General features: G+C 53.0%; 2 protein-coding genes across 2 annotated transcripts; one reads left to right on the top strand and one right to left on the bottom strand.

Moving 5' to 3' along the window:
* Nucleotides 1–412: 412 nt before the first annotated feature.
* LOC118509949 (ran GTPase-activating protein) lies at nucleotides 413–2,723 on the bottom strand. Its single transcript, XM_036051280.1, has 3 exons — nucleotides 2,451–2,723; nucleotides 1,994–2,316; nucleotides 413–1,921 (listed from the first exon to the last, which is right to left on the bottom strand). The coding sequence occupies exons 1-3, from the start codon at nucleotides 2,554–2,556 to the stop codon at nucleotides 578–580; spliced, it is 1,773 nt and encodes a 590-aa protein (XP_035907173.1). The 5' UTR covers nucleotides 2,557–2,723; the 3' UTR covers nucleotides 413–577.
* Nucleotides 2,724–3,034: 311 nt separating this feature from the next.
* LOC118509945 (maternal protein tudor) lies at nucleotides 3,035–11,256 on the top strand. The gene is made up of 8 exons (XM_036051277.1): nucleotides 3,035–3,209; nucleotides 3,868–4,052; nucleotides 4,134–6,093; nucleotides 6,161–6,328; nucleotides 6,410–7,071; nucleotides 7,155–7,383; nucleotides 7,466–8,228; nucleotides 8,323–11,256. Exons 3-8 carry the CDS (start codon nucleotides 4,184–4,186, stop codon nucleotides 10,189–10,191), a joined length of 5,601 nt encoding a protein of 1,866 aa, XP_035907170.1. The 5' UTR covers nucleotides 3,035–3,209; nucleotides 3,868–4,052; nucleotides 4,134–4,183; the 3' UTR covers nucleotides 10,192–11,256.
* The last annotated feature ends 1,062 nt before the right edge of the window (nucleotides 11,257–12,318 follow it).

The following is a 12,318-nucleotide window of genomic DNA, read 5'->3' as shown; positions in this document are numbered from 1 at the left end:
ATCCCGGGCCAAAGCTCGAAGGACATTCGATGGATGGGTCATTCACCCTGCGCTTACCTTTTTTCGATCAGACGCAGCGAACAAGCCATTCCGGTGTCGATGGAGCGATTTCTTTCGTTCGGACGGTTGTACTGTCCGGAGAATGTCGTCACATCGATGGTGTACTGCATTCCGCGGATGGTTCCGGTGTCGGTAGCTTCCAGCACAGACCGTTCCTACGACACAGAGGACGGGACCGAAACGATTACCCACCGCACCACGGTTGAGTTTCGCCGCAGATATACACCGGTAGCGATGCAAGCGATCGAAAGCGATCCACGGCAAGGGGAGGAAGACTGTGAGGCGAGATTCGTGTCGTACGCTTGCTGGAACGTTTCGGAATATTAGAGTTACAACTGCAACAAACTCTCGGTACCGGAGTAAAGCAACGTCATTCATTCTTAGCAGTGGTTTGAAGGGGATATTTTACACCCTGTGCTGCCATGCCATCTTCTTGGAATTTAGATTTTAAATAATAAGAGGTAAAAAAGATCTCATGTACATGTACAGGAACGCTACCACACCGATCGGAACACTATTATCCTACGCGATTCAGGAACGTCTCGAAGATTTCCGTCTCCTCTTTCGGGATCAACTTTTTCTCGATGGCGGCACGTAACGCACGCTGGCACGTCTGCACGTTGTAGTTCAACCGGAAGCTACGATCTTCCGGCTTTAGCAAACCGAGCTGAATGAGAATGAAGTCGCGCAAGCTTTTCAGCCGCTTGTTGGCCTGCGCAAACTCGAACGCATCCTTGTACAGGGCCAGCGCCACATCGAGCGCTTCCGGTTGGCTGTCGCACAGCTCCGAACACTTGACGATGGTGAAGGCCGTATGCACCAGGTAGTCATCCTTTGGAATCGCGTTCAGATAGTCGCGGAAGGCGGCCACCTTGTCCGTGTCCGGTAGCGACTGGAACATCGTTTCCGAGGGATAGTGTTGCCGGATGAAGGAATCGACTGTGTTCGGGAGTGTGGCGTCCAGGTCGATCGATACGGTGGTTGCGTCGAGGGCGGTATCATTTCCGGCTCCATTCGTCTGCTGGTTACGTTGCTTCAGCCGGGATAAAAGTGCTTCCTCTGCATCATCCTCCTCCCGCTCGTCGGTATCCTCCTCATCGTCTTCCTGGTCAACTGTTTCCTCGTCCTCCTCATCGCTTCCCTCCTCTTCCTCCTCTTCGTCCTCTTCGTCCTCCTCGTCCTCATCCTCCTCCTCCTCCTCTTCCTCCACGTCGCCCGCATCCTCGTCCAGCTCCAGCACACCTTTCCGCTCATAGTCCTGCATCAGTTCCGTCAGCTGCTCGCAGCACTCCTCACCGAACTGATTACCGTTCAGCACGAGCGACCGGAGTTTATCCTTGTTTGCGGCAGCATTCACCAGCGCAAAGCCACCATCCGGCCCGATCTCGTTAAAGCCAAAGTCCATTACCTCCAGCTCGGCGTGCGCTTCGTGCAGCGCTTCCCCGATCAGTGTTGCACCCTTGGTCTTTAGCAAACAATCGCCAAAGTTGAGCTCTCTCAGGTCGAGCAGGTCCTGCAGTGCGACGGACAGTGCCGCCGCACCCTTCGGTCCGATCGTGTTGTCGTTAAGGTTAAGAATGCGCAGATTCTTGTTCTGCTTAAAGGCTTGCGAGAGCGCCGTTATGCCCACGTGATAGATTCCGTTCTGTGGCATTTCGATCTGCTCGAGCGTACCGATCGTGGCGAACGTTTTCGACAGGGCTTTTGCGCCCGCATTTTCCAACCGATTCCTGCCAGCGATAAACACTTTCAGCGCGAGCGGTTTACCTACCTTCTTGCTGGCGTTGTATCCTTCTAGCAATGCTTCCGCAAGCATCGTTCCACCCTGGATGCCCAAACCACAGTTGTTTAGCTTCAGTTGCTACAATGAAAGGAACACAATGATGCATTACGTTCGGCGTTACTGCGCCCGCGGATCTCCCGCTCTACAAACCTCCAGTGTGTAGCATGTGGTACTCTTGAGCAGATCCACCAATCCAACCATTCCGTTCGGACCGAGCGCATTGTCGGAGCAATCGAGCACGGTAAGCTGTGCACCGGCCGTGATCATACCCTGCCCGAGCGCTTTCAGTGCAATCGGGATCTCTTCCTTCATTCGCCCGGTAAACAAATCCTTCCAGAGGGCTTGCTTCAGCTCGGGATGCTTTTCCAGCGCACGGCCAATTCCTTTCGCTGCCTCCACGCCCAGTGTGTTGCCTTCCAGGTTCAGAAAACGCATATCCTGGCAAGCATTTATTGCGTCGATCAGGTCTTTGGCTGTAAAATGGGGGAGAAAATCGTAATATTGATGAAAACAAAAAGAATAGAATACCCGCACTTCGGCGTGTGAATAAACCGATCCACCAGTGCAATTGCATTTTACCGCCAAACCGGCAGGTGTGCATCTTTACCTTCAGCTTCCGTTCCCCATTTCGACGCTTTGCCAACCCATTTCACGCCGTGCTGATCGAGATCGGTAAGTGCGCTGGTTATTGAAGTTAAGTTAAACGACGCCATCGTGGGCAATTAAGCCTCCTGGACAGTTTTTTACGCGGTGTGCAAACGGAGGTGTAGTAAAATAATAATTACGCCCGTGGGTCGATGGATGCTGCCTTCGTTCGGTACAAAACGAGCGGGAGGTTATGTTTACGGTTGTTTCGATTTTTTGTGATGCCGCTACTGTCAAATGTTCTAGCCGTTTGCCGCTTTGGTTGACAGCTGAGTAGCGTATACCTGCGGATCGAGTTCTTCACTACGGATTGAAATGTGTTTGAGGGTTGTTTGCAAATATTTTGCTCTGCTTTCCACGCTTAAGAACATTTAAGAAGAAATTCAACCATTTTAAATTAATTTATTAGTTTGTAATTGCACAAAAATTGCACAAATCTTACCAAAAGTGCAACAACTTTTTGAAAACAGTTCCACCAGCAGCAGCAGCATGGCTATCTCTGTCTCGCACGTTCCCACTCGCGGTGGTGGTTGGCAGATTTGCTTACTTCATTTTCTACACTATCATTTGTTGCATTCCATCGGGTAGGCGCATTTCCGTCGAAACGTTGCCACGGAAAGCAGGTACCGAGGGTTGCACAAATCCAGGTGGCAGCCGCCGGAATTAAAGCGATCAAGTTACGGGAAACGGTTTTCTGCTCGTTTACACGCTCACTCTCCTGGTAAGTAAATGCACCCAGAAAGCTACAGTAATTAGTCAGACAGAAAGTCAACAAATCCGTGCGATGGAGGAGACGACACGAAGAGCAAAAAAAAAAAAAGTCTTCCAACGGCATGAGAAGGCCCAAAAAAAAGTACAATGGCTCCGTGCTGTTGGAATGCGAACAATACGCGCCACGCGCGTTTAGTGTCCCTAGTGATCGATTATACTGCTCGTCGGCTGTACGGATCACCCTCTATTGCTGATCCCAGATCACCAGCAAAAAGTGCCATTCCTTCCCGTAATCGCTGCTGAACGTTTGTTGCATTCAGCTGATCATTTGAAGAAAACGATATAAGAAACAGGCGATAACGGTACGCCTACATCTTTCCTTCGGTTAATTTCTTCTTTTGTTTCCGCACGTGGCGCATCTCCCCCGCGCTTCTCCTGAAAAGCTGAAGTGCAGTACATTAGTGGAAAAAGACGGTTCAAAACGAGCAGCAGAAGAGGAGTGATGCGTTTGATCGGGAAGGAAAGCAAGGAAAAAAAAATCACAAACGTTTACAGTTTTCTCCTCATTCGTTCGCATCTTTCGCATTGGCCAGTGTGTGTGTGTGCGTGTGTGGTATTTGTTGCACCCTAGTTACGCGCTGTGTTTGCTTTTCTCGATTTCATGTTAGCCATCCAATCAAGCGAAGGAAAACGGCCGAGAGGAAGAGGAACGAAAACGATCGCCTTCCGCAGCAGACGGCTCCGTGGAAAATGTATCGTCAGTGAGGAAACTGCGCAACAACATCTCACCCCTTTGGTTTGAAGTTTTCGCCGTACCGCCCACCCGACGGATCGCCCGCGGTTGGCCGTTTGTGTAAGTCCTGTTTTGGTGCTGGTGCCACCGAGTCACGTCGCTCACTTCCGAATCCATTTTTTTCTTCTTCTTCCATTGTAGAGAATCACGTTGCATAGTAGGCCACGACGCACGGTGTCGGGTAGAGAGAGATGAATATTAATCGTTACCAGGCGGCAAAAAATCTGCAACCGGCACGTTCGTTACGCACCGTGCCAAACCCCGGTCGGAACGCGCTCGGCGATTTTGGCTATCCGCCCCATCTGGTGGACGTGTCGTCCACGCATCAGCCGCGTGCCGCTGCCGGTCCTTTACCGAACGGGACTCATCAGCACAGGAATCAGCTGCCGGTACAGTCGCACCAACGTTCTAGCAGCCAGTCGCGCAAACACGATGTGCTACGCACACCGACCGCTGGAGGATCGCACGCCGGTCCCGGTGTGGGCCGATCGAATGGTACCTTTTCCCCCGGGAGCTTAACGTTTAATGCCAGCACGCTTACGGTCGGCTCGATGTACGACGTGACCGTATCGTACGTGCAGAATGGGCCGAAACAGTTTATGGTGCAGATGCGCTCGATGGAACCGACGCTGAAGCAAATGATGGGTGCGTTAGCGCGGGTGCCCTTACGATCGATCAATCGGAAGCTGCAGTTGGGCATGGCTTGCCTAGCACGCTACTCGCACAACCACACCGTGTACCGTGCGCTGATAACGGCTCTAGGGCAGGATGGTGCCTGTACGGTTTCGTACGTCGATTACGGCCATTCGGAGACGGTACACCCGAGCAGCTTGTACGAAATTCCGGCCGAGTTTCTGCGGTATGAAATATTTTCCACCCGGTTCGCGCTGTCGAACGTGCGCCAGCTCGAGGACGTGAATGCAGATGTGGCCGGAATCTTCACCAAGATGGTGGCGGGTAAGGCGCTGGTGCTGCACGTGACGCCCCCGGAGGGTGCTGCGTTCGTGTCGTACTGTGAGCTGTATGAAAACGGGGACAACCTATTCCGACGCCTGCAGAAGCTGTGCCGCGAACAAATTTACCGATACCCGCCACCGGGTAGCCTTCAGCGTGGGGCCAGCTATCGGGTGGTGATACGCTACATCGAATCGTGTGCAAAATTTTTCGTCAGCCGGCTGGACAATGTGGCTGTGTTTGATGAAATGATGGACGAGCTGATTGTGCACTGTCAGGGTAGCGCGAGTGTGGTGCCGGGCGTGGTGAACGTTGGCGACGTGTACGCGGTCTCGCTCGACCCGAACGATTTCTACCGTGCCGAGGTGGTCGAGACGGAACCTAAGCTGAAGGTGCGCTTAATCGATTACGGTAACGTGATTACGACGCAACGGTCCCAGCTGAAGCGTCTATCGCCGGCCTTTGTCGTGCAGCGACCGGAAGCGTTCGAATGTTGCCTGGAAGGGTTCGAAGGATCGAGCAGCGGGGAACTGTCCACGTCCCAGCTTGAAATGCTTGCCGAAGGTGCGGACGGGGATCGCAACCCGTTCAAGCTGATCGTGTGCGATGTTCGGGATGGAAAAACGATCGTAAACTTGCTAGATGAATCGCAAACGCCCGTGCTGAACGTCGCGAAGAAGCTGCTGAAGCTGAATACACCCATAAAGCTGCAGCAGAACAACAGTCAGCAAAAGCAGACCAACAAACGGCATTCTGGTGGAAATCTGCCCGCAAATGGTGGTGGTGACCAGCTGGGAACTTCCGTTGATTCCGTGAAGGCGCCACTTTCGTCGAGCGGTATCTCATCTGGCCATGGAGACTGTATCGATCTGACGAACGACGAATGGAGCGGTGGTCCACCGCTGCCAGGCAACCAAAGTTCTGGATACGAACTGCAAACGGGCGGCAGTGGGGTCCAGACACCGCCCGCGCGGAACAATCGTGCCGGTGGGGCGTCTGGGTATGGGCGTGATAGCAACAACAGTAGCCGAGACTCGTCGACCAGCAACAATAAGCAGGACGCTAAGCGAAGTGCGGCCAGTGTCGGGAACAATGCTGCCGCAACGGCAGGGGGCCGTAATGACATTCCAAGGTTCAACAAGGACCGGTAAGAGGGCGAATAATGTTGTGTCGGATGGGCGCGAGCAATTAATGCTGTTTCATCTCACTTCCAGAGCCCAAGTGCCGTACTACTACGAACATGATGATCGTTGTACAGAACCGTACAGTGCTCCGGGAAGTACAGGGCTGGATGGTAACGAAGCAAAACGAAACGAACGAAACAAGAGCGAGGTTGGGCGGGATCCTGCAAGCAATGCTCCAATGGCCGGTTCTATGGAAAGGTAAGCCCAACTCAATGCCCCCAAATTGGCGTACCACTAGTTGCAGTTCTTGTTTCCCTTAACATTTCACTCCCGCCGCAGCGCCGTACAGCAAACTTCGGATGAATTTGTGCCGTATCGCAGCACCTTCCCGGAGCAGACAGTGAAGCTGAACACCAAGCAGGAGGTCGTGCTCTCCTGGTGGTACTCACCGGAACAGTTCTACGTTCGCGTGCGCGCGGAAGAGGACAAATACCACGATATGATGAAGCAGCTGCAGAAGTACTACCGTAACAAGAGCAACCAGCAGCTGCACCAGCACCAGCTCCAACAGCAACAGTCCGACGGCAAGACGGCAAAGCCACCATCCACCGGGTCGATCGTTGTGGTGCGCCATCCCAAGCACAACACGTTCTACCGCGGTCGGGTGCTAAAGTATAACGAATCCGTGCAGAAGTACAAGGTGGAGCTGGTGGACAGCGGTAACAAGCTGGCGCTCGCGGCCAACGATCTGTGGCTGGTGGAGCGTCGCTTTACCCGGCTCGCCCCGCTGGCCATTGCCTGCGCCCTGCCGGACGTCCGGTTGCGGTGCGAGGTGAAGGAGCTGCAGGGCCGCATCGATTCGTACCTTAGCAGCGAGCGACAGTTTGAGGCCGTGTTTCTCGAGCGTGCCGAGGGCAAATACCATTGCAAGGTGCATTCGCTCGGACGTGATCTCAGGGAGCAGCTGCTAGCAGATGCGCTCATTGCACAGGTTTACGTTGGTAAGGCCGACGATCGTTTGTTGTTGTTGTGTGGTGCACAGGAGGGTTTTGATCACCGCTTTTCCGTTTATTTCCTCCCCAAGACATAGATCTCACCCGCCTCAAGGGACAGACGGTAAAGGTGCAGCTGGTTGAGCTGAAGAGTTTGAACGATTTCCGTGTGAAATTGCTCGGACATCAGGCGTGCTTCAGCTGCCGGCAGGATAGCTGTGATGCGACCGTTGCTACGGCGGACGCGGTGACGAAAATTCGGGACCAGTGGCTCCATCGGCACTGCTTGGCACAGGTGGTCGATGTATCGAATGATGATAAGTACGTGTCTTTACGCGAATGCCAAATGCACTTGCCGTCATGCACTTCAATTCCTTCTACTGCTCTTTATGGTTTCCTATAGGTTGATACTCTCGCTGCTGATACCGTCGCTCACGGGTCAACCGGAGCCAACGATAGCCGAAATGCCGGTGCTGATGAGTACCTTCAACGTGTACGTTACCCACGTGGAAAGCGCGAACTGTGTGTACGTGCAGAATGCACGCTGGAGCGCGGAAATCACCAAGCTGGCGGACGATCTGTTCGAGTTCTACGACAAGCAGCAGGCGCTAGTGCCGGTGGCAAACCTGGCGATGAACGAAATGTGTGCCGCCCGATCGCAGGACGATGGTAACTGGTATCGGGCAAAGATCGTTTCGCTGCAGGACATTGAACGGATCGAGGTGCTGCTGGTGGATTATGGGTATCGCGAGCAGGTGAAGCACAGCGAGCTGAAGGTGCTCGAGCCACAGTTTCTCGCGTACAGTGCGTTCGCGCATCGCGTTTACCTCCCGATGACGGCCATTGCGGATGTGGACGAGCAGCGCGTAAAGACGGAAATCAGTGAGCTGACCGGTTCGTACGAGCTGTCGCTGAAGGTGGTCGAATTTCGGAACGGCATCTGGATCGTGGACATTACCTCGAACGATTACAGTATCGTGAGTGTGCTGAAGGATCGTCAGCTGGTGGCGGATTTGGATTACGAGACCATACTCAACCAGCGGCAGGCGTCGACGCCCACCCCGGCCGGTCCCGTCCGTCCGTCGATCGAGGATCACGAGGCGAAGCATCAGAAGATAAGGGCGAGGATCTGTCACGTGGACAATCCCAGCCAGCTGTTTATTCAGGTGAGAGGGCTAAGATCTGAAAAAGGAATGAAGTTTTTTTCCCATTACACGCCACAAACTAAAACACATTTTTCCCTCGTTCTTCATCACACAGCTCGAGAGTGATCAGAAGGATCTGAACCAGCTGCAGGAAACGCTGCAAATCATTGCCTCGTCCCTACCGCCGTTGCGCGACTTTTCCGCCGACCGGTACTGCATCGCCCAATATTCCGCCGACGATCTCTGGTACCGGGCGCTCATCATCGACAGCCACGACGATCTGATCATACAGTTCGTGGACTTTGGCCACACGGACATTGTGACCAGCAACAAGAAGAGCACGCTGCGCGACATTAACGACGATCTGATGCGGTGGAAGATTTACGCCAAACAGTGCGCCATGTTGATACAGCCGATGGCACCGGAGCCGGTTGATGCGGACGGTGGTGGTGCCAGGCAGCAGGGACGGAAGAAGAAGACGGCTGCGTGGAAGGAGGTAGCTACCACGATACTGCGCGCCCTGGATGAGGTCGAGGTACAGTTTCTGGCCGAAGCGCAAGGTGTGCATTACATCAGTGTGCGCAGCAGCGAGAAGGACATTGCGGAGATGTTGGTGGAGAAGCGGTTGGCCACCCGGCTGCTGTACGTACCGTCCGGTCAGCGCTGCTTTACGAGCCACACGGAATCGATCGACGAGTTCTATCTGCAGCTGGAGCGCGACGTTAATCCGCTCGATATGATGGCGAACTATCTGGCGGACGTGAGCAAGTTCCCGGACGTGACGGACCCAACGGTTGGGCTGATCTGTTTGGCGGAGTTTGCGGATGATGGGTTGTGGTATCGGGTGCAGGTGGTCGGTATACCGTGCGCGGGCAGCTATGAGGTGCTGTTTCTGGACTACGGCAACGGTGCCACGGTGCAGAAGCTGAAGCAGCTCGAGCCGAGCATTGCCGAGCTGACGCGCCTCTGCACGAAGTGTGCCCTGCGGTTGCCGGAGAATGTGAAGCGTTGGTCGGCGGAGGCGCAGGCCAAGTTTGGCGAGCTGACGGCGATGGGCGAGACGGTGTTTACGGTGCAGCTGCACAGCCCCGGCCCATCGTTCGCCACCGTCGAGCTGTTCCTGGACGGGCGCAACATTGTGGAGCAGTTGGTGGCGCTGTGCGAGAAGGGTGCCGCCGGTTGTTCGGCGACGGATGCGATGAGCGCGAGCTTTTTCCTCGGCGACGATAACCGGCTCGACGATAGCTACCAGCTGGAGGACGACAAGGTGCACATTAGCCACGTTAACTCGCCGGCCGAATTTTTCATCCAGTTTAACAACAGCTTCGATGCGCTGCGCAACATGGAGGAGCTGCTGGCGGCCAAGGCGAAGCACTGCGAACCGATCGCGGAAGGTGACATCCGGAACGGGTTGTTCTGCCTGGCACAGCTCGTGCACAATGGGAAGTTCTGCCGGGCGCTCGTGCTGTCGGAGGTGCACGGCGGTCAGGCGACGTACCATCTGGTGCTGCTGGTCGACTACGGTTACCGGGCGGCTGCCACCGACCTGCGGAAAATGCCACCCAGCATCGAGGAAATGTCCCGGCTGGCAAAGAAGTGCTGCCTCGAGCACTACCTGCCGACGGACGAGGTGGCGCTGGGCGCGGTACGCTGGAGCCTGCTGCGCAGCCGCCTAACCGAGCTGGCCGACTCCGGGAAGGCGGTGTTTACGTTCGAGATAGTGCGCAACGATTGCGATCCACTCATTATACGGCTCTTCACGCCGGCCGGTGTTAACGTGGAAGATCTGCTGCGGGATGATGCGGCGGTGGTGGCGGTGGACGATCCGATCAACGGTCTCGTTGCGTCGGCCGGCAATGCGAGTGGGGCGGGTGGCGAAGCGCAGCGGCGAGCCAAGCCGAAACAGGCGTTCTTCCGAGCGCACAGCGATCTGGAGTGTGTGGAGAACGACGAATCATCGCCCGCACCGAATGTGGATGACTGATGTTGCTGATGGACGGCAATAAACGACCGTTACTACCGGTGTTCCTGCTCGTGACGCTTCCTGCTTGAAGTGCGTAATGCTTCAACCACTACGAGGACAGCGGACCTGAGATGCATTCAGAAGGACCGGGTAACGAGGTATCGAACCATATAATTCTACTCGTTAACATATTATTAAGCAGCATCGAAACCAGCGTGTGTGTGTAATAGAGAGAGAGAGAGAGAGAAGGAGAGAGAAGGAGAGAGAGAGAGAGAGAGAGAAGGAGAGAATCACACCATAGACCTTATTTTGTTGATTTTGTTTTGTTCATTAGTTTTCTTCTTTCCGTTTGAAACGAATTTGAACAGTGAACGCGCACTCATCCCGATTTCATTTCACACTTATTTATGCTTGTTGCTTATCATATTACTTCATCCATACACACACACACACACACAGAACCCCTCCTCAACCCCATACACACTTATGTACTGTGCTAGTCGAACTTATCCGTGCAAATGTCACCATTATGCATGCGCATTGTTGTGCTCCCCAATAAGAGATTGAATTTAACACAAAATATATTAATTGCATGTGAAACGGGCCGCGCAAGAGTCTGCCGTGAACTGAGAGAATGATATGAAAAACAAAAAACAGTGCCTTCCAAGAATCTTCCATCCAGCTGTCCGGCTGTCTCTTCAGGGCAGCACCAAGAGCAGCGGCGCAGATCTATCCTCAAGAATCTGCATCACCATTAGTCGAAATGCTCAAAAAGTGCCTTACAAAGATTTTCCTTACCCCGGGGAACGCAAAACAACAGCGACAACAGAGTGTAATGACTGTTCAGGAGTTTTTTTCCCGGTTCAAGGTGGGCTAAGGAGGCTTAATGCCTGTCCAGGACTCATATAAAAAAAAAGTTGGAAAACGAAATGATGCGTAACACCGCGCCAAGCGCGAAAGAAAATTGTTAATCAATCTATAGGTCGTTAATAATTATTATACTCATCAAGCACAACTGTTGTACTAAAACATGTCAGAAAAAAGAACAAAAAAAAAACGAAAATAAAGTTATGTTATGAAAATGTATCCCATCTTTTAGCTTACTTATTCTGCATTGGGGTTAGGGGGTCGTTCGGTGCCATTCGCATGACATGACGCAAGCCCCACTGACAAGGCGTGTCGGGTCTCAATTTGGGGAATCAAAACGGTAGGAGATTTGTTGGGTTAAGGAGTAGAAGAGCCCCCAACAAGATGCATGGAACACACTCGCACGCAAGCTGCTGTGGAAGTGCACAGTGGGATGAGAACCTGACGAGATGGGACAAAATTATTTAATTTAAACTCACAGTAAGTTGTGTTCATAAATTATATAAAGCAATTTCATTTGGCGTGGGAAAAGGTAGTTATTGTATAATTTTCTTAAACAATTTTGATAAAATTATGAATAATTAGCTATTTTTTATTATGTCATGTATATAAATTATTGTTATCTAGTATTTGTACCTTTTAGCAAGTTTGTTAACTTACTTACTTACTTTACTTACTTATCGCGCGCTACAACCGCTTTGCAGTCTTGGCCTGCTGCAACAATCCTCGATACCGCTCACGCTTCAGCGCCGTCGTCCGCCAATCCGTTATCCCGGCCGTTCTGGCGGACGCATCAACGCCATCACTCCGGTCTCAGTTTGGGCCTACCACACCTCCTCTGTCCGTGTGGACGGCCTAAAAGGACTTTACGGGCTGGGTCGTCCGGTGTCATTCTTATGACGTGACTAACCGACCGGAGCCTGGCGAGTCTAATTCGCTGCACGATGGTGAGATCATCGTACAGCTCGTAGAGATCGTCATTGTAGCGGCTTCTCCATTGTCCTTCCACACATACGGGGCCAAAAATGCTTCTGAGCATCTTCCTCACTCAGAGTCCATGTCTCAGAGGCGTATGTGAGTGCTGGGACTATAAATGTTCTGTACAATCCTCGCTTCGTCCTTCGCGACTGGTATTTAGAGTGGAGAAGTTTCCACAGGCTGTAGTGTGACCGGTTGGCAGCAAGCCAGCCCTTGCGCGTAACTCAACATCAGTGTTGTTTTCGATGCTGACTTTAGACCCCAGATAGGTGAAGTTTTGGACGACTTCGAAGGTGCGGTCAC

Source organism: Anopheles stephensi, chromosome 3 (genome assembly GCF_013141755.1).
Source record: "Anopheles stephensi strain Indian chromosome 3, UCI_ANSTEP_V1.0, whole genome shotgun sequence".
In the NCBI taxonomy this organism is placed as follows: domain Eukaryota; kingdom Metazoa; phylum Arthropoda; class Insecta; order Diptera; family Culicidae; genus Anopheles; species Anopheles stephensi.
This window is presented reverse-complemented; position numbering and strand designations above follow the sequence as displayed.